This window comes from Capsicum annuum, chromosome 4 (assembly GCF_002878395.1).
Source record: "Capsicum annuum cultivar UCD-10X-F1 chromosome 4, UCD10Xv1.1, whole genome shotgun sequence".
Taxonomy (NCBI): domain Eukaryota; kingdom Viridiplantae; phylum Streptophyta; class Magnoliopsida; order Solanales; family Solanaceae; genus Capsicum; species Capsicum annuum.
Genome location: NC_061114.1, coordinates 189,001,450 through 189,024,799, shown reverse-complemented (window position 1 = coordinate 189,024,799; position 23,350 = coordinate 189,001,450). Strand labels below are relative to the sequence as shown.

The following is a 23,350-nucleotide window of genomic DNA, read 5'->3' as shown; positions in this document are numbered from 1 at the left end:
ATTTTTAAGAAAAAATCGAGTTCAATAGTACTTTTCATCTGTGGAAGATCAAAAAGGTCTAGAGAGACGATGGATGACACTTTTTTCCAGCGAACCACACAATACTAAAGCTATCTAGTTTGATAACACCTGGGAAGCAGTAAAAAATCCAGAGATGTATCAAAGAATGTATTGTTAAACTACAATTTTATTTTATTTTTACATATTTTGATTAGTTAACTATTGCGATTCACATCACTTTTTATATAATTTCTAGATGTCAAAATACTAAAGGACAGCCTGGTGCACTAAAGCTATCGCTGTGCGCGGTGTCCAGTCCGGAGAAGGATCCCACCACAAGGATGTATTATACACAGTCTTATCTTGCATTTCTGCTAGACGCTGTTTCCAAGGCTTGAACCCGTAATCTCCTGATCACATGACAGCAACTTTACCGGTTACTCCAAAGCTCCCTTTCAAAAGTCAAAATATTGCAAAATAAAAATAAAAATAAAAATTGAAGACTTTATATCCAAATTCATAAAAAGAAAAATAGTAAGTTTGACCCTCATTTTATTTATGAAGACGCATAAATTGATGGAAGGTCATATTTTAAATCAGGACACATAAATTGATGGAAAGATAAAGTGCATGGAGAATTAATTGTATTTCAAGGGTGGGGTTTCTGCTGCTCCTGCCGTTACAAGAAATTACAGGGAATCGAGATTAAAAGAAACATAAAAAAATTTACAACTAAATGATAATTCATAAGTAACAAAAAGTGCTGAAGTGTATAGCATCAAACTTAGTATGGGACAATGTTGAAGGAGATTCACTTGAAAAAGAGAAATATACGCTGTTTAATAACCTCGACTCAGCACTTTTAACTTCTGAAGTGATCAGATATTACAGTATGCTTGACAAAAGGATGAGAAATTACTTACTAAATTAAGTGCCACTTTAAAAGGCTTCAAAATCACAAGTAAAAGAAACTAGCTTACTGCAGGATGCTCAAACATTAAACGTCATTTAACAAGACACTGAGAGCCCATTGTACTCTGCATGTTTTGCAAGTTACACACTCCAACTATTGACCATATAGACTCCGCTTCTATTGGACCGAAGCGTGTCTCGTGGACAACCGTGACTGTAAAACCAATTGCCTATGACTTGTAAAATGAACAAATTAGCAAATGACACATGTAACTAAAAAAATGACTACACTTGTATCTTTAAGGACATTTTCCCCTGAAATCATGTGCATGGTGCTATTTCAAGCATCACTGTGAAAATGCTAATAAATATGTATATAAAGCTCTACCACGTAACTTGATTTATTTCTTTACAAGCCAAGAAAATAGGACCCCTGAAAAAAGAACAACCAATTAATAAATAAAATATGAAATAAAAACATAAACTATACTATTCTACAATGCAGTCGCTGGACTAAGAACCACAAGGCAGGCAACAGATTTTTCCAATCCTTGTAAAAAGCCACTGTAACGGATTTGGACCATCGTTTTCCTCAGGAGGCGGGGTTGGCAGTGGTATTTCTGAAGGCAAATGCCGATGGAATGCATCAACTGCACCTGCAACACCGTCTTCGTTTTCTAATAATACAGCTAGTTCCATTACTCGGGATTTCACCTGTATAAGCAGCTATCCATCAGATTACACGTAGAAAATAAAAAAATTCAAAGCCAGCAAAGGCTGTAGCGAGCATTTCCAAAAACACGCTTGTGTTCTGCAGTGACAGAGATTGGTAATTTGGACTATGTCATTCAGGTAGGGAGATGCATAGACACTTACATCAGGCTGGAGCATAAATGTTATAGCATCGGAGAGTCCTTCCACACTAAGCTGTGAAATAGGAATCGGAGCAGGTCCCAGTCCCTTTTGATAAATTCTATCACCCCAAAAGAATTGATCACCGAAGAATGGTACTATAGCTGTTGGACACTGGATTAAAAAGACACCGCATAAGAACATCTGAGCTTTCAATATAACTAAAGAGCAAAAGATCCAGATCTGATTGGCATCTATGCCTAGCCATTTAGAATAATACTACCGATATAAGATTGAGAAAGAACATTACCCCAGCACGTAGTCCTGCAGCTGTGGTTCCAGCGCCACCATGATGAACCTGTAAGCAGGTATTTCCGACAAGCCCATCAGAAGATAATATTTTTCAATATCCAGACATTGAGATGACTGGAGCTTAGAAGGCCAGTTATACTAGTGTGTAAAATCCCTAATAACCAAGCATCGGTCATCAGTTTATCATAACTGATCCCATCTCCCTAGTCTGCTGTCCAGAAAAGCATTCAAAAGATACATAACATGAGTAGCTAGGAGTAAATTTCACATCAATGATACTTACCACAGCTGAGCATTGAGGAAAAAGCCAATCATGAGGGCACTCCGCGAGAAGGAAAACATTTTCTGGAATCTCTTGAACTGGAACAGAATAGGAGAAAAACAAACAAGAGAAAATATTTGTTGGCGTTAGAACATTCCCAAATGCAATCCAATTATGAAAGTAAGGACGAATCAACATTATTTACAAATGCTACAAAAGTGCACTTCTGTATGTGGCTCCTTCCAGTAATATAATGACAAATGAACTTGTCTCTTGATCTATCCACTAAATGTTTATGTTGTTTTTTGACCGAAATTGCAACTCCTTCCGAGCATCCTATGCCCTCAAATTTCTCTCTGCTTCTCGAGAAAGTAATTGGCCTTGGAATTGGTTTTTAACATTGTACGTCAGGGGACTGGGGGAAGGCCAAAAGGGAAGCTAAGGGAGACTTATTATGCGCCAGTTAAATGACTTGTAGAGAATTTTATTTAATAGACCATCCCCTCCAAGGTTCTTCTAATGGTACTTTTGAGGTTCATCCAGGTCTTAACCATTCAAGTGAACACATGGTAAAGCACTAGAGCTTCAATATGATACATATGCGCTAACTAAGGAGAGTTGATGCCTATGTCTTATTCATTCGTCAAAAGATTTAGCTATTTTGCAGCCTACATATGATCAATTTTATGGTCAGTCAGAAACATGTAGAATGTAATAAGAGGAACAAAAATGCAAAGGACGAGAGAACTTACAAGTACCAAGATCTCCCCAACCTTGGTTAAGAATTCCCCTCTGTCCGGTATTCTTCAGTGCCTCCAAAATTATCTCTGTGGTTTTCTTGGAATCATCAAGAGGCTACAGACAGACAAAAGGAATCAACAAGTTGGACGTCTTCAAAAACAAAGTGAAGCAGGAGACCAAAGTGATGATGATAATAGATCACATTGCTTAGGTATTAATTGACACTAACACAGCCACCTTACAGATCTATTTAACAAATAAATTTGGGTGAGAAGAAAATACAGTTAGACTGATAGAATCCACTATTGATGCAAGTTTATCAAGAATGGATTGGATCATTGATGCTTTCACTCGACTGCCAGTAGAAAACTAAGAATTCCAGCAATGGCAGTAAGCCTAGAAATAAGTTGCTTCCAAATTATACAAGGCATTGGACTCATAGATATGTTGCAAGAATGGATGATGGGATAAAGGATTGTCTGATATTTCTAAGACTCCTGCAAATTTATACTAGAAAACCTTACCATGCTCCCAAACCCAATATATACAGGTTTAGACCCATTTTGGATCCACTTGATAAATTCTTCAGGAGGTTGGTAGTTACTCCCATCGTTTAAGAAACAATAGCCAACAACATCAACCAAAGGGCCCCAATCTGCAAAATTAATGAAATTCGTCAATATTTTTTATGATAAATCGAGTAGACTGGTACTATGAGCACACATTATTGCTAAGCCAATGGGTGAAGTAGAGCTAGAAAAGGCAGAAAAGAGCTTTCATGAATTCAGGGACGGTTGGGGGGATTAATGAGAGAGAAGGGAGAGAGATTACAAATGTAGAAATACTCTTATTTTAAATGGAGAATCCCTCTACTCCACAAGAAACTGAAAGCCATTCACTTGACATTTATAAGTCATTAGTTTTTCTTCAACAAGAAAAATGGAAATGACCAACATGATGAAACCAGCATCTTGATACCATTGAAGAGCTGATATATACCTTTAGGCTTTGGAACAACATGTGGACTCCAGATGTAGCCAGTTGGGAAGTGAGAAATTGATCCGTGGTACGTGCTGAAGTAGGCGATAGGAGGAAGGTTTAGCTTCTTTTTCCTAAACTCGTTGATGTAACTTCTTATGCCCCACCAGATAAGTAAATCCACAACTATGTAGGAAAGCTGGATTGTGCAGAAAAAGATAAAGAGTTTAATAAGAATCCGTAGCATTAATGGCAAAGTATTTTTCACAAGAATAAATTGATAACATACCCAATATGCAGCAGTTTGAGGTACACGAGCCAATGGGTGAGGAAATTCTTTAGTTGGCCTGTCTATTAACAAAGTGTGTGAGAAAGTATCTTGTTGAAAATATTAAATGGGAGAATTTGATGAAGAATGACATTGAACCCAGCAACTGATTCACATTATATTCTCTATGCATAATAGTTCTTCCAGTTGATCTATAAATCTTCCTAATTCAGAATAACCGACTACTACTTGCATCTAATCTTTGTATGTCACAAAACATTAGGTGCTTGGTTTGAAATATTTCAAAGCGGTTTCTGCAAAAACTTTTTCAAATTTCAGCAAAAATTGTGTTCAACGCAGCCCCATCAAAAGAAATATTTGGGTCTTTCCAAAAATTGTGTTCCAACACAAATTCCACCAAATAAAAGAAGCAAAACTAGTACTTTTCTTTGGTGTAATTCTTGTAACTTCAAGAATTTCGCAAAACCTGTTTTTCATTTTTTAAAACCAAATGCCACATGGTAGATATCAAGTGGCCAGTGGTCCATGTATCAGATATTAAGCTGGTAAGAACAAATTCTCCACATGATCTTATCAACTGCCATCTTAGAATGGTCTATTCAACATCAAATCTGAAAAACATTCACATAGCGCAGAACATCTACCTGTTGTTACATATTGGCTTTTCTCAAAGAGGAAACTTAAAATAATAGAAATCAGAAAGCAGTAGTTTGTTTCATCACAGATTTATATGAGGAATGAATTTTACAAGGTTGTACATTGACCAAGACAGCAATTGCAGGTGCATCCACTTGTCTAATCGTCAATATGATATTTCCAAAATAATAAAGAAAGTGTCAATCAGAGCTTACGTCCAGGGCATTGTGAAGAAGATGTGAAGGGGTACCCCAAGGGCTTCAGCAACGTGTGCATGTCCTGTCACAAAGAGCGTTCCAGAAAAATAAAACAATGCTTATAAGTTGACTTGGACTAAATACCATCCTGTTGACTAATTTTGATAAGTAAATATTATTAACAAAAATAGCGCCAAGAGGTTGCTGAAATCTGTAAAATGATGGAGTAGCACTATCTACAATGCAAGGAGCATATAGAGTGCAGGAAAGCATAAAAATGAATATTGTTTTGCTGACCATTGAGGAAAACCATATAAAGCAGTTTATATTTTGACATCTATCTACAGAGCATAAGCTCAAAATTAAGTCTTCTTCCTCCTAAGCTCTTCGTTTTCAATGATTTCCAAGAGAATGGAATCTCTAAACTCCTTGTTTTGTAATTACTAAATAATAATAACGACTGACAAACAAATGAACTCCTCACAGACCAATATCCAACTTGCCAAAGTTGTGCAGAATACACACTTCCTAAGATACAGCTAATGAATTCTCCCAAAATAAAAATGCATGCTATGACAACATTTTGGGATCACTCGAAGAAGATCAATTAAGTTTTTTTAGTTTAGAAGGACTTTTAATTGTTAGAAGCAGTTTAACACAACTAGTAAATTTGATACAGAAAATACAACCAGGTGGATTTCTTTATAGCCCAACTTCTTGATGTAGCCAATAATCCAACTTCTTGAGACAAGAAGAAGTCAATCTACAGACGAGCACATACTACTCTGATTGGAAAGAAGCAGAGGAGCACTGTGAAGGCAGTGCAATTAAATATGAAACAGCTGAACAGTCAAAGTTATCCTTAAGATTCTTGTGTCCGGAGGCGTATAGTGACCCATCCCTCTCTTCATACACAGTAATTGTTTATTTAATTTCACATTCGTTGACTTCAAGTTAATCCCTTCTAAGATAAATTCCACACATGACTAAGAGACTTCATCCCACAATATAGTAGCTCCTCTCCTTACAGTCAAGTAGCTGCATTCGCTCCCCCACTTGGATTATTCTACTGGGAGAAATGTATCATGGTTACTGGTTAATACATCTTTCTAATTTAGTCAAACATGCGTTGCCTGTGAAGGCAGATTTTGAATCAAACATCTGACTGAAAAACGACCCCCAAAGAGGCAATCTTTCAGAGAACAAGCAATGACTTTACAACTGCATGTGATAAATCACGGACCAAACGTGAATTAGAACTCCAGATATTAAAAGAGTGAAATGAGTGGTGAATGTCTAAGTGCACAGGTTCTTTCTGAACTCACCATATGCAGGAGGATTTGCAATAATGGCTTGTGCTCTGAAAGGTTCACCAGTTTCAGTATCTGGCTCAGTGCAAGCCGGGAGAAGGGATTCAATTATAGCCTTTATCTGCTTTCGTTGTACAGACAACTCTCCTGGTCCAGAAGGAATGAGACCTTTGTTCCTGGCCATATCTACAATTCCACAGAACATAGAAACTTAGTCCATATTAGTCGATTTTATCAGCAAACAGAATTTCCATATTAACATGTCACAAAACTTCTCTTCTACTTGTACAAGTATGTGAATGAGCCACTTTTTTCATACTAGATTCCAATACAAACTTGTCTCTTATGTATGCTGAAAAGTTTCCAAAATTTAGGAGAAATTCCAAACTGTGCATTAAGTAATAACTAAAAGAAAACGAGAAGCTTGTTATAACCATGATTGCTCATAGGATATGTTAGTGTTCCACATTGGTGGCAGCGTGGCTATTATCTCCATTTGACTAGGGCGACCCTTCACCGCACAAGCTAATTTTTGAGGTTGAGTTAGGCCTAAGTTCATCTACTTAACTTGGTATTAGAGCCAGACTCATCATCATTGTTGTGTTACCTACTGTAGGGCCCTACATTATGATATCCATGCTTCGTTTAGTTCTGGGTGTGCAATGAAGGGGGAGGGAAGGAGGGGGCTTAGAGTGTCCTACACTGGTTGCATGTATAGGATGCAGTCTCCTAATATTATCTTGGGCAATTCTAAAATCATGAGCTAGTTTTCGAGGTCAGTTCACGCATTAACAGGATAGCAAGGATAAGAATTAAGGAGCACTCTTAGGGGTCATTTGGTTTGAAACAAGTTTTGGTGGGATTATTAATAATGAGATTAGTTATGCTGGGATTGATTATCCTACTATTATTTCTTATTGACTATTTGTTTTGTTGTACTAAAAAAAACATGCATTGATAATTTCTAAAAAGAAGTTTGTTTACAAAAATACCCTCCACCTTATTTATTTAGTAGAAAAATGGTTTGAGGGACCGCATGGTATTTTTGTCATTTTTCATTATTTTATCCCAGGATAAATAATCACATACTATTATTCCACCTCTAGGAGCGATAACTTATCCTGGTACTAATTACTAATCCTAGTACTCCCTCCGTTTAAAAAAGAATGACCACTTTCCATTTTAGTTCCTTTTGAAAAAGAATGACCCCTTTCCTTTTTTAGCAACTTTTTAATTTGAACTTTCCACATGGCATGTTTAAAACCACAAGATTGAAGGGCATTTTGGTACATTTGACATATCTTTAATTTAACACCCCAAGATTCAAAAGTCTTCTTTATTTTCTTAAACTCCGTGCCAAGTCAAACTAGGTCATTCTTTTTTAAATGGAGGGAGTATAATTTATTCAGGATTAGCAAGCACTAAATTTTTGTCCCAGGACATATGTTTGCCCAGCATACTAACTGACCCTTAAGGCTATATATCCCTTTTTTTGGTAAACAAGGCTATATATCCCTACTAAGGAGAAAGCTCTGAAAACCAATTTACCACCATCGTAGTTGTCAATGTCATGAAATAACAAGGATCACCGCATGTCAGTGATGAGACACTTTTATGTTAGTGATGAGACACTTTTATTTATTTAGTTTAGGCCTATAATACTCATCCTCACATGTAGAGTTTTTTTTTAATGAGAGATTTCTCTTCTCTAGGCCAAGCGCATGGAAATATTATTACCACAGGCATAGGTAGCCAAATCTATGCTACATGAATCCTTCATTTACCTTAGTGTACGTACTTGAGGCAAACCTGTGTGAAACAGGTGTAAGAACTAATGCAGATTCTTCAAGACACCAAAAATTTGCAGCAAAACTATGTTTATCCATACAGGATACTTATCCACCCAGGCCTAATACATACCCACGGCAAAGTACACATAACAGAGACAAAAACAAGAAAGTGAAAAAATAAAGAAGCATGCCAAAGACCTCTTACATCCTGCCAATATCCGAGGATCACCACCCAATGGGTAGAAGTCTATGCCCGCTGATTTGACAAAATCGCGGAAGTTAGAATGAGTTGCTAGCCTGAGACGATGACCAAATGCCTGTCAATGCATAAAACTGATTAGAAACTGAACAAATTATTAACTCGACAAGTGAACAATTTCTCAACCAAAATATGAAGATATAAAGGTGAGAAAACACCAACAAAATTCTACAGCCAGTAAGTGAAACAAAAAAAATACTTAAATTACTACTAGAAAGATGGGAACCCAAAGTACATAGTTGAAATATTATCAATTATTTCACAAGAAAATCCAATATTAACCACAAAAATGACAAGCATCTTAAATAATAAACAATAAATCAATGTGCACCAGAAGGGGCCAACACCAAGAAATAAAGCTAATCCAACCTTAGACAGGAAAAGGAATTGAATCCGATGGTATCAACAACACTTGAAAGAGCATATTTAGAATCAAGCAGCAAAAGTGGTCAACTCGCAAGCAGACAAAATTGTCCTTGTGCATATTAATTGCAAGGCTCAAGTGACCTTTGTTTTTAATACTTGCTTCAACAATATAGGTCCTAAAAACTATCTCCATCGGCATATAATCAAATGAAATCTCAATTGGTTTGCCCAGGTCCAAGGCAAGCCAATCTAATGCTTTTACCTTATAGCATCTTAACCTTAATCAATTTTAAAAGCACGTGACTAAAAAGACTGGAAAAGCGGAGAAACTAGAGTCTAGTTAAATAGGACTTAGAAGTCCATCAAACAGACCTCTCCAACAAAGTGTCAGTCAAAGCCGAAATTTGGGTACTGCAGTATCCTTAGGTAATTTCTGGAAAGGATGCTGGAAAACATTGATGCAGTGATAATCATATAGGCAAGTATAGATAGTCAAGAAGCAAAAACAGAGAATATATATGATTAGAGCAGTTATAAATATGGTAATTTAGAACTCCCAACATGCCTGAAGTCTCTTGACCATAGCCAAAAATGGTTGAACATCTCCCCTAGTTCCAACAACAAGCACCAAAATTTTCAACTTTGGAACTGACTTATTAAAATCTGTGATAATCCTGTCTACAGTAGGAATGGGTTCTTCAACAGATCGCAGCTCCAACAATTCAGAAGCTACAGGTGTACTCTTAGTAAGGTCAACCTCCACAGTTCCATCCCTTTGAATCCTTACCATCTCCACAATGAGCTTTTGCTGGTGACATCAGGAACAGAAGGAAATATGAGAAATTGTAAACCAAAGTCAAGCCAACACTAGTGTGAAGGACAATTTTGGTTTTAAAAAAATAGTGTTAAGGATAATTTTGGTTTAAAAAAGAGAAAGAGTAAAGGACAGAAGATTAAACTCTGATAACAACTTGCAACAACTTCTAACAAATTGACATGCATATCACAATCAAGACGAGAAATTATATCAACTCCTACGTCATGCGACTATTATAGAATCTCACAGGGAAGCACTACACAATTGGTTATCAGATAATAGGCACTTCAAAACTGGAGATGTAGATATCTTGTTCAACATTTACCTTTTCACGTTCAGAAAGTCTATCCAATATTAGATTACGCCTTGGACTATCCCTCCTCTGAGTCAAAGATCTTGAAAAAGCCATACCCTCGCCTTCAAGGAAAAGACTTCTGTGAGTAGTCACAGGTGCAGTAATGCTGTGCTCCAAACCTACAAGTTGAACCCAAAAAAAATGCAGATGTCTTGTGTGAGAAAGAAAAACATCTAAACCAGTAAACCGCAATGGCCAGCTTTATCCCCATCAACAGAGATATAAATGTCTAATCCCTCCCGAAGCAAGTATGGAAAATGAAAAGAATAACAGAATTATTTGCAGCTACTCAAAGATTTGCTTCAGTTGCTTATAGAAGACCCGTAACATTACCAAATATTTTAAAAACAATACTCAGAGATTCTCAAGCTTCATTCATGATTATTTTGCCACTATAGATATGAAATCATTGTCAGCACTATAGCACACCGGCAGAGTATCATAAATGTGATACAGGATGTAGCTTTTGGTTTTCGAGGGAGGAAAGTGGAAATGATGTGAGGAGCAACATATTAAAAAGTCTATAACATACCTTGGCTTTGAAGGAAGCAAAGAAGACTTGGGGTATTACACCGGGTATGTTGTTGTAGTTGTATGGAGAAGGGGAAGTTAGAGTTAGCACTCTGGAGGCTTTTGGACATTTGATATTTTCACGTTTACAATTGTTTTCCCAACATTAGTGTTATATTGCAGTTCTGTCTTTTAGTAGCTTGGTTTGACATCTTTGTCTTTCAAAACCTGTCCTCCAAAACCAACGTTTGTTTTGTTTGTTATTAATTTCACTGACCATTGTTTTTTCCATGTCCTACTGCTAATTTTCTTTTGATATGAAGTTCCACTTCTGTGTTATTTTTGGAAGTTATATTTTTTATGGTCGAGGTGAAACTTGGCAATATAGACCACTGGGCAGAATTCTTGACATTTGGGCCAAAGAAGCAGGTGAATATAATTTAGCTCATGGAACTCTATCAAGATACTGCATCGCTAAAAAGAGTTCATCCTTATGACCCTTAAAGTAACTTCAGTTACAATCAAAAAGCGGATGGTAGATTACAAGGAAGCAAGACTTTCAACAGACCTGTACACATATATAACTCAAGGATTTCCTGAGACAGATAAAGATGACAAAGGGCATAAATTTGACCTTGCGATGAAAAAGGTCAATGAACCCTCCTTTTAGAAGAGTGTAGCAAGAAGAGGCACAGTTCTATTAAATACCTTCTGAAAGTTTGGATGAAAATGAAACGAAAAACAAGGACACATTTTAGCAGAAAATGTTATCGCAAATTCCATCTCTGGAGCAACTCAACCTGCAGTAAGCATCAACTCTGTACAGGGGAAGATTAAGACGGTACAATATCTAATCATAGTCCAGCCAAGTTGACGGTTTATCTGCCCATATATTAATATAGATATGAGGCAGAACTTCTATCGGCACTCCATCTAATCTTAGATAGGTATTTGGAATATATGCGTCAATTCATTGTTGTGCTTACACGCACGACTACCTTCTTCAAATGCTCCTATGCTCAAACCAACCAGTCCATGATGCTTAGCATCATAAATCCGATAGTTCACTAGACCATTTTGTCATCCCAAGTAAATTAATACACAAATATAGTTTCATTTTTTGTCAGATAGAATAAAGATACAACACAAGAAATAGTTTTACTATCAATCAAAGAAGAATTATATTAACATACTCATCCCACAGAGCAACAGACAACTGACGTTAAACTAACTTGCTACTATGCCTTGGAGAGATTGGTGAGCATATTGCTGCTTCCTGACATATTTGGAATCCAAAGGATGTCATCAGACATTGACACCTAAGCTTATCTATCTATCAAGAAAAAATTTTAGTTTTGTACATGAAGGAATAGCACAACCATTTGATGTGTACTGCTATGTAAATGATGCTTAATAACTCGTTATGCCATGAGATACTTATCAGAACGAAAAAAGGAATACTATGCCATGAGGGGTTCACGAAAAGACAAGTTCACATTCGTTATCAAGAAAACATATGAGCTTGATGGACATTGTCCATCATGATTCATGACTATCAAGGAGTATGTTACTACCTTAGATGGCACAAATCTGAGAAATAAAGCTGTGACTAGTAGCTTGAACACTCTAGCTCATTTTTTTTTTGACAAGGTAAACACTGTAGCTCAATTCTAAAAATATTGTAATATTCCTACCAAGAGAGGCATGCCTCATATCCCGAACGAGATTATATCTAGTACATCAATAGAGTGTTAAACTGAAGAAGAAATTGCAATCTCACACAAAAATAAGAAAAAGAAAATATGAGTTGGATCAGAGATGTGTACAAAATTAATCTATCTAGGGGAACATTTTCACATTGAGCAGAAGATAATTCAAGAGGGAAAAGAATGTAAAGTCTAGCAGGTTTATTAATGACACCATTAAAAACAAATTCATCATATGAAAGTTGCAAAGTTTATGTTTAGTTCAAGATTATCAACAACTATCCATTGGAAGTGATGAAAGATACTTATGGAAAGGTCGTCATTGCTACAAATACAGAATACAGTCCTCCAGAAAACTCCCTTATCAGTTCTACTACTATTATGTTAGCATTTATCTTATGGTTTGATTCTACTAACACTATTGCTTCTTTTACTTTGGTTATCTATAATCATTTGCCTGTCCATAATTTTCTTTATTCAAATTTTTTATTATAGCTTTTACTATTGCATTTCTTTCAAACAGTTTTTCCTAAAAACAATTTCCTTGAACAAAGGGTCTATCAGAAACAGCCAAACTCCACTTGTGGGAATATACTAGTTATGTTGTTGAAGTCCTCCAGAAAACAGAAACTACTCGAGGGACATAAAGGAAATCAAATTACACCCCTAACGAACAGCATTATGAAACAAAAGAAGTAAAGAAAAAATTCCACGGGATCATTCTGAAGTCCTAATATCCCAGTCACTTGAGTTTAGCTGATACATTTCCTCTCAAACTTTCATTATATACTTGTCAATGACATTTTGCCAAGGACCATAACTCCTATTCTAAATTTGTTAGTCCAAGAGAAAACTAAACTAAATGCACAAGGAAGAATCTACTGCAGATTTTCACAAGCTCATTAATTTAGCAACAGAGAAAAGCTTATTTATCAACAGAGAAAAGCTGAAGCTAAAAGCACTAACCTTTCCGAGCGCGAGGTGGAGCACTAGAACTCCGATAATTTGACTCAGGACTCTCCAAAACTAAAGAAGGCTGAAGCGGATGTGTTCTCTGATGTTTCAGTTCTGGAGTCAAACACTCATCAGAATGCTCATCAGAAGACCTAATGTCCACAAGTGATGAAGAACTTGTCCTCCAGCCATCTAATTCATCGGAAAAAGAAGCATCACACCGTTCATCAGCATTATTAGGTACTTCTAAAGGACTTGTGCTCTGATCCAATGCCCCGGTCAACTCTTTATCAAGGGACTTTCTGTCCGACTGAACCGATGAACCAACATCACTTGTCCAGTCCAAACTGCTCCCCAACTGGCTAGTAGTTTCAACCCTGTCTTCTAACACTTGCAAGGTTTTAGCAGTGCCATTAGGCCCATTACTATTCATTTCATCTGGCGAACTCCAGAAACACTGAAATTTCACCAGACTCACTCACCTAGGGTTCCAAAGTTCAAACGCTGCAAATAATTTTAATCCAACACAAGAAAACTCAAATTCAACTGAACTCCTGATTCAGCAACTAACATAAATATCTTCTGACAACTTGCAAAATTCAGCAACCCCAGAAATCATAAAAATCCTGTGCAGCAAAATCTGCTCAGAAATGGCAAAATTCAGCAACCCCAAAATGCAGAACAATTCCCCAAATACACCAAAATCAGCCAGGATACAGCCAAAATTCAGCAACCCCACATGGGAAAAAAAAATATTGATGCTAGAAACTGAACAATTCCCCAAAGTTTAAGGCTGAAATTTTCCAAACTACACCACAAGCACTTAGATAGTCAATGTGAAATGCTAATCTGTCCTCTGCGAAGACCAATCAGAAAAAAACACAACCAAACAGTCAACATCACGCCTAAAACAATTGTTGTGCCAAGTTCAAAATCAATACAAAATTCAAAATCTATAATAGTAAAATAATTAATAGCTACAGGAACTTCGAGAATCACGAGGTCTCATGTTTACACCCCCAACATTGACAAAACACACTAGGTGATTTTCTCTCATTTTTCCAAGCCTTGGACAGAATTATCTGGCACGTATACCGTGGAATTAGTCTAGATGCCAAAGTTGTCCGGACAACACAGTTATCAAAAAGACAATAATAGCTACAGGAACCTCACACAATACACGCCCTAGTTATATCAACAGAGTACAAGAGAAACAGTACAAAACAACAAATAAGTTAAAACGTGAAAAGGAACATGGCCCACAAAACAGAAGATATCTTTTTTGCTAAAAAGATGGAATCTTGATAATCCTTTTGGCAATTCAAGAATTAAAGAAAACAAATACTACTCAAGCACATAAATTTATCAAGAAAAGATACTTGTTTCAACTATAATCTAATTGGAAAGGCTAATTAGAACTAGGAAATAAACAACTATGGTACAAAACTTACCAGCAATTATTGTTGAAACCGTTTTGGAGGGAAGCTAAAAAGGATGGCGTATGAGTCTGTTGAAAAAGAAGCTTCACTTCTTGTTGGGTTGTGGAGGAACACTCATTGATTAAGCATCATCCTGTATAAAATTTTAAACAAAATGGTCACTGGATTAGAAACAATTTTGAATGCTGATGACAAAGAGTCTCAAGACTTCTCTATTGTTTTCTGTCTAATCCAAGACTAAACGTATTGTGTATAAGGAAATAAAGTTGGAAATGGAAACGTTTCATTTTTACTGTTTTACCATAAGTTGTGCTGCATTTTACTTTCGATATTATATTTTTGTGGAATTATCTAAAAGTAAATATAATACCGCTACTTCTTCGGAGGTAGCGATATGAATTGCGTACATTTTATCCTCTCAAACTCCACATTGGAATACATTAAATTTGTTATTATTGTTGTTGTATCTAAAAGTAAACTATTTCACACACATTCTTTGACATTTTTGAAGAGTCAACAACATAAATTTACTCCTAGTTAATAAATAAAATAATAACAAATATACAATGTCTATTTTTAAATATTATAAATATATATATTGATAAATGAATAGCAATATAGTAATATGGATAGAATAAAATATTATTTTTAAATTTTTTAAATTGAGCAAGTGAAAGTGAACATATAATGTTAATTAGTGCACAGGTAAAAACGAATAAAAGGGAGTAATAATAATACATCCTATTAAAATGAAACAATTGTTAGTTGGTGAAACCAAAATCTTTGATTTTTTAGATTGTTTGCATTAAATATCAAAGAATGAGATTTTATTTAATGTAAATAAACAGGGAAATAAAGTGGGGAAAAATAGTTTTTAGTAGTAAGCCAATTATAGCACGCATGTTTGAGAGCGATTTAAATAATTTAATTAATTATATTCAGATTTATATTTTGTTCATTCAGTAACTAGCTGGCACTTGTCAGAATCTTGAAATACCATAGGGATTGTGAAATCGAAAAATAATGTAAATATCTTAGTAGGATTATGCTTAGTTGGTAGCAGAATATTGAAAGAAAGGGTCCTATTTTTCCAATGGCCCAAAAGTTAGATTTCCAGTTGTTTTTTTTTTATTTATTTTGGAAAAGAATTTTATATTTGTACTACTAGTATATTTTCTGCTGGATTAGTGAGCCAATAGAATGCCAAGAAGAGACTTTTTTTAAACTTTTCAGTTGTGTTAGCTGGATAAAAGGGAGACAGAGGGACAATAGAATGTGCAGGATAATGTAGTAGAGAGCAATTTTTGCGATAAAAAAAGTAGTCATTCTGAGCTGTGGATGGACTGTTATGTGGACTTTAATGCATATTTGTGCTTTATTATCATTTTGCTGCGTGACTGCAGGAGCAAGTATGGAGTGGCATGTGATCTATGAGGTTGGTAGGGGAATTAGGGTTTGGTGTGGTTTTTATTTGGAGAAGACATAAAAATACATCAGAACTATAAAAATTATTAGTTGCATAAGGAGGGTTTTACGTTTTTTTAAAAAAAATTATTTTTAACTGAAAACAAGTATATCTTAAAATTGAACTGTCAATATCTCGGAATAGATTATGCACACGTTGTTATACTGATGGACTTCTATTTTAGGTGGAAAATTTAGAATAAGATATAAATTTGGGTGTCCATATGATGTCGATGATGTTGATGCTATCTATCGATATATGGTGGTTAGAGAGAGTGGTAAAGTAAAAATATTTGTATGGGTGAAAAGGGCTTGATATGGATTTGGGCCGATTGAGCTAGATTGGGTCGGGTACATGTATGTCACAATTCAAGACTACCTCCTAGTCGTAACACGTTGCTTAGAACCACAAGTGATCCCAAACTAGCCCATAATACTGACATTTTGCTTGAGCAATTGATTAAAACATATATAAATGCTAAATTAATTGAGCAAAAGCATAATCATGAGTTAAGTTGTTTCAATATGTTTTGTTAAAAATTTATAGCATTGTAACCTGAAAGAAAGAAGAACTGAAACCACATAGAATAACTCTAACTAACCATCTATGAAGCCTCTACTAATACTGACTATAAGTAGTCTGTACATGACCCCCAACCATCCCTAATCAATACATACGAATAAGAAAATGAAATATTGAAACTTCAACTGATTTGAGTCCACAAAATAAGAGAACTTATCACCTGCTGGCTGAAAGTTATGATCTGCTTAACTATGATCCTGATAGTAAGCACCTGAATCTATATCACGTGAAAAATATAGGCAGGAGAGATATTTGATCTGTACTTTGAAATGTACTGAGTATGTAAGATATGCACTAGTCATGAAAACACTTAAAACATGCTTTAAAACTGAGAATATAAGTCATTTGCTGAAATATGCATTTAAAACATGCATGTACGCAAAAGTTATGAGGCATAGTGAAATCTCTAAATCATGAGTTAAAACAATTTTGTAAACTGGGAAGCGGTAGAAACATAACTATTATATTTAATCTCAAGTTAATGATGAATATGTTATAAAATTATACTGAATGCTAACTAATTTCAAAGAAGATGAACTTGAGAACAAACTGAATGCATGGAGCTAAACTGTAGTACAGTAACCTTATATAAAATACATATATACTAATGTACAGTGATGTCTGAAAATTCAAAGTATAAAATAAAGTATAGCTAAACTGAGGATCATGAATGAATATTGGGTTTGAAACTGTGGGATGTGAACTAATGCAACGACCAAGTAAATAAATATATAACTGATCAATATTGTAATGAATAAACTGATTTCAAGATCATGCTATAACTGAGTCTGAATGCGGGAGAAACTATCAATCGACATATAACCATGCGAGTTCGATGTATAAATTCCATCAAAAAATGACCAATATACCTTGCCAGAGTATAAAAGGCTGATCTGACATGGTACCACTAAACTGATGTCCAAAAGGACTAAGGTGTTAATCCTGATATGAGTGGTGACCCTTTAGAACGTATGGTGGCACAGTAGTTTTGGAACTTAGGGACTTCTACTAAAGGTCCCAACCTAACTGACAGGTGAGCCTCCATTCCTGCGTTCGCTCGATGCTAAGTACTACTCCCAACGGAGTATAAGTTAACATACAGAACAGCTCAATAATACTGAAGTCTTGATGTTGAAAGAAAAGTTTTGTTCCTGAAAATATTTAAATCATGAAAATTGAATGACTGAGTGTTTGACTGACAATGCACGATATCCTAAGTCATCGGGTGTTTATAACCTGCCATCTCTAAAAAATGCAATTATCATGATAAATTTTATAATTTGAAGAGAAATGTGAAATTTCGTAACACAAATTCAAAATCATGAATTTATCAATATACCGAAGGTTCATAATTCTAAGTATACAAAGATACTAAATTTTATGAGAAAATATGATAGTCAACAAATATCTACTGAAATCTGTAAAATCATGTTAAATAATATTTGATAGTCTTGAAAACTGATACATCATACATATCTTGATTATATACTTTAAATCTGAAGTATTATCATATAAATCATGCATGAACATGAGAATATTATGAATGTCATAATATAGTCATAAGAAATTATAAATAATCATGCTCACGAATGTAAAATATATTAAAGAGAACTGAATTTAGGCTTAGAATTCTATTTGGGTAAAAATTCTAGTTCATGAGAATCATAGAATCATAATTGAAATTCATATTTTAAAACTAGGTTTTGGGCGTAAGGGAGAAAGGAATCCCTTATTGAATACCCACATGCTTGAACTGATGAAATATTGGACTGAAGCCTTGGAAATTTGGCTTTGAAAAAAATCCTAGGCTTAGATTTGTTTGAGAGTTGAATCACTTAATTTTTTTGACTTACAATGGATTTGGGGAAAATAATGAGAGATTTTGGATGATTAAATAGACTTATACCTCTTGTAACAATTGAAACGATCTAGTTTTGAGGTTAAAAGGGTGAAAAAGGACCAAACGATCCCTCCAAAATCGTTTAGAAAATTCTTGGAAGTAGCCCCAACGAATTAGACTACGACTTATTGATCATGAGTCGTGACTTGAGTCGTGGCCAAAGGTCTCAAATTTTGGTCCCTACTTCCATGGCGACAAGTACTTTTGATGACTCGTAGGGTCTGACTACGAGTCATCGTCACTGACAACTTTGACAGTGTTTTAGTAATTTGGCCATAACTGTTTACTTCGATATCGAATTAAGGCAAAACTGATGGTGTTGGAAAGTTAATTCAAGTATCTATTTTTTAATGGGTTTTGAGCTTAGAAATACTTAGTACTTTAAAAGTTGTGCTCGTTTAAAGCTGACTATAACAATATTCTTCACTCAAATTTAATCGATAAGGGATATTTTGACTTGTCTATAAGGTAGGAGTTATTTGGGGCCTTAATATATGTCTAAATCACTTATCAAACTATGAAAACATGATGTTTGATTTTTCATGAACTTGAAGTATGGTTCTAATATCGACTTGAATTTTTGGGGTGTTACAGTATAAGTGGGGTTGGCCCACAATATCACCATTTCAGGGTTAATGCCAACATGGTGAGATATATACTTAGGAGCGCTCGAGATCAGCTAGAGATGGTGACTGCATACAAAGGACCGATCAAGAGAATAATGTGTTAGGCCATATAGGTGCCTGGGCAGCTCTCGGTTGAACATCGTCACATGCACAGTACTGAGCTGGCATCCTCCAACAGTTCAAGGACAAGTGGCCAAGGGTCTCTGGATGTGGTGCTATGGACTCAGAGAATAACATTATTCTATTGCCGAAAAGCAATATTTGTTCCATTGTGAAACGTTGGTTCATCTTTACTCTATAAGCAATAAAATATCTCTAGCATGGTTCCTAAGCATTCTTGATTTCTTTAGTTTCTTTATTGTTTCTTCATTATTGTGCACAAGCTCATTCACGTATCGCCCTTAGCTAAAAAGGTCCAATACTCGACTGCTATTATAGGTTTATTCTCAATCTTTGCCTTAATTAATTTGTTTGATCTTTCGTTTATGTTATTTATGTTTTTGTAAACTTACATTGTTAATCCGAAGCTAAGATAATAACATGTCTCTTGACTCACGAACAAATTCAACTTGTTAACAATATTGCCGAAAAAGAATTCAGCCTTTAGCATTAATGGTGTTGAAAATATGAAATAAAAGAGGAGTAGAGAAAGAGGACAAATAAAAAAATGAAACATATAAGTGGTTTTAATATTCTTTCATGTCTAAATATTTATCTTTGCTAAAAATAGATAATTCATAATATTTTTTAATTTCAAAATAAAAATATAAATAGTTTCCCACCTTCTTTGTGAAAGTTGTTAGGAGTATATAACTCTGCACTATAACTAATTAAAGTGTTTTTAACCTGGCAAATGAAGTAAATTTTGTGGTCAGTTAACTCCCTACTGCTTAGTGCGCTGACAGAGGAATGAAGAATTAGTCTCACGGCTGCCGATTGTGGGGATATCTTAAAAAGACAAAACAAAAATAAAATGTTTTTTTACCTTCCTATTTTAATGTGAATTTAATAGACGCTACCCAGCACCATCTCATACATGTATACGAGTGTTGTATGCGCATGTGACACTTGTAACTGTACACGCATTTTTGACAGCTTATAGAGCTACTACATATTTATGACATAAATTTTCAAGTCAACTTAAATGCATCCAACTAACTTTTAGGTGTTTTTACATATTATATATCTATTTTTATATATTTTTTATGTAATTTTACCTATTTTACGTTTAGTTTAGCGGATGTCAAAACACCCCACAAATAAATGTAAGTCCGCCCCTGATTATGTATAAGACAAAAGCAAGGTCGTCCTCGAATCTGATTTTTTGGTAAGGGTAGGACAATTTCAATCTCTAATTTCAGATTTTAAATTTCAATTTAGAAAGAAATGGGTAAGATCTTAGAAAAATACTTTAACCAATATTTTATTTTAGTAAAAACATATATGTGGTCAACTTCACTGGAAAAAATAGTGCCAGTTAACAATTTCCTCAAACACCACACACACATCAATCTGTTTAAGAAACATATTTGAACTTTTTTTAATGTGTAATATCCAACTCATTAACTAAATTATTTACAAGACAACAAAAAAAGAATTTTTAGTTAGTGGTGTAGAGGAGGAGAAAAGATATTGAAAGAGACGAATGAGTTGAAGAGTCGGGAAAACAATAAAGAGATAAAAGGAGAAAGTATGAGAAAGAGAAAAGGAAAAAGGAAAAAAGAAAAAGGAAAAAGGAAAAAGAAAAGAAAAAACTAAAATGAAAAATATACTCCAATAATTAAGAAAAATATAACAAGTGTATAATATTCTCCAATTAAAAGATATCATCTGTACAGTTGAATCATTTTTATAATATTTATATTTTGTCACACGCGTGTAGGGGTAGTTGCATCTTCTTTGCCACATCACCCTTAAGGGGACATTCAATTGATTGAAATGAAATTACGAGGATAAATAATTACTTGCCACGTCACAAGTTTGAGGGAAATTTTATATATTTTCTCTTCTTAATAAAACCTTGCTGAAGGATAAAATAAAAATATAGTCACTTTATTTATTTTTACTTGTTTAATATTTTGTAAATAGACTGTCACTTTTAATATATAAATTAAAAATAATTATATTTTATTTATTCTCAACATTAATTAATTATTTTTAAATCTTAGGACTATATATAAATTAATATGAATATTATAATAAAATATTTATAATTAATATTTTTTAAGAAACTTGCAAAGTCCAAAATGAAAGGTATAAGTGAGCAAGTATATTTTATTACGGAGAGGCCTGATGGAGGACGAGATATAGGAATGGGATTGTAAGAAGAAGTGAGTTCTACATAAATTCTCATTAGTTTATTCATAATTATATCCTTTTATTTTTCAAATGTTGGAAAATTCTATTTTTTTTCCAGATATATAAAATTAAAAGAGATACATAATTAATGTTATATGTTAAAAATCAATTTATTTGTTGTAATTATAGAAAGTAATGTAATTAACTCATTTAAAGAGTAATTTACGCGGTAGATCTTTTAATTAGTATTTAAATATCTCAAAAATGATATTTAGTTAATAATGCAATTATTTTGAAATATTCTTCTCCGTATTCAACTTCTACGTTCATTCTTCTTTAGTTTCCTCTTTTTTCTTGGTGTTATTTTTCTTTTTCAACTTTTTACAATGAATTTTAAACCCTTAAAAAAGAGATACAAATATTGGTTAAAAACGTATCATGGTAAGACATGATGTATAAGTATAAAGAATGAGATTTGAAATAAAAGGTAAAGATACACAATACAAAAAAGGTATCAGGTGCAGAGATACATACAGAAAACTTCTAACTATGTACATGTATATGAAAAAGATACATATCAAAAAAATGTATTAGGCGTATAGATACAAGAATATGTACCTGGAACATACATATAGAACTAAGCTAAATTATGTATATTCAGCTATTAAAAAAATGTATCTCAAATTAAAACGCTCAGATACAAAAAATTATTAAGCCTTTGATAAGATGTCTCTCGTTGTGACTTTAACAATTTTTCTTTTCGACACAACACCTTTTCATCTAGAAGTGTCAGATTCTCTTTTCTTCTACGTAATGGGTTAACAAAGTTCACTGAGTTTCATCTTCAGCCGTCTATTGAATCATTGTTTGTTGGGTTAAGGATTGACAGTGGTCAGAGACATCGTACATCACCGTCGTTTCTTGTTTCTCTAGTGGATACTCCGACGAAGAATATGGAGGCGAAAGTTTTCTGAAAAATACTTTGAAGGGAGGGGCTGGGGGAGGTTAGACATTAATGGTGTTAAATTGGTGAAGTGAAGATATTAAGACAAATTTTTAGGAAAATGATAAATATATATCCTAATTTTTAGGGTGGAAGTTATATATCTGGAGATTTAAAGAAAGAGAATGTAAATAGGAGATATTTATAATTTTTATTAATATTTATAATTTTTGGTAAGTGAAGAATTTTTTAGTAATTTAAATATCTTAGGTTGTGATTTTGTAAAATTTTTCCTAAATTTTACTATTTTCATGGTGTTATGCAAGCTCCATGTTGTTTGTTGTAGTTCTCTCTTTGAGGGATAAATAGTTTAGAAATAAATAGAAAACATCATCCATTTTATTTACATAGTCCATTTGGACAATTGAATTTAATGTTATATCGATTACACACTTCAATATTAACAAATTCATATCATCAACTCGCTAAAAATTAAAATATCTATAACCCAAAACAATGAATTAAATAAAGGAGAAAGGATGACTTGTCGGCCAAAAATATTTCTCCAAAAATGACCCATGAATTGCAAATGTCATATTATAGCCATTTGGGCTGACGGATGTCCCCATTGTTTTTGCTTTCTTACATTTTGGTCCTTTATTTAAAAAAGAAAAAAATACATAAAATAGCATACTTAAATATTAAATTATAAAAAATAGTAATACTTTTATTAAATTACATTTTGTAGTATATATATTTATATGTATTTGTATTTTTGTAATAACAGTTTGCAAAAATACAAAATACAACTTGCTATATTATGTAATTATGAAACTGTTGCTATGAAACTC

At 34.1% G+C, this 23,350-nt stretch overlaps 1 protein-coding gene across 4 annotated transcripts; it reads right to left on the bottom strand.

The window, feature by feature from the left end:
* Positions 1-1,184: 1,184 nt before the first annotated feature.
* LOC107867633 (sterol 3-beta-glucosyltransferase UGT80B1) lies at positions 1,185-15,017 on the bottom strand. 4 transcript variants are annotated; one of them, XM_016713961.2, is made up of 15 exons: positions 14,698-15,017; positions 13,259-14,102; positions 10,047-10,195; positions 9,470-9,712; positions 8,485-8,596; positions 6,505-6,675; positions 5,198-5,261; positions 4,347-4,404; positions 4,079-4,256; positions 3,604-3,734; positions 3,091-3,193; positions 2,360-2,436; positions 2,075-2,122; positions 1,789-1,938; positions 1,185-1,626 (listed from the first exon to the last, which is right to left on the bottom strand). In XM_016713961.2, exons 2-15 carry the CDS (start codon positions 13,677-13,679, stop codon positions 1,426-1,428), a joined length of 2,106 nt encoding a protein of 701 aa, XP_016569447.2. In that variant the 5' UTR covers positions 13,680-14,102; positions 14,698-15,017; the 3' UTR covers positions 1,185-1,425. The 4 variants fall into 4 exon arrangements, with proteins under 4 accessions (XP_016569447.2, XP_016569449.2, XP_047266830.1 ...); XM_016713963.2 differs by having other exon boundaries at positions 13,259-13,886; positions 14,698-14,984; XM_047410874.1 differs by having other exon boundaries at positions 13,259-13,872; positions 14,698-14,948.
* Positions 15,018-23,350: the final 8,333 nt, after the last annotated feature.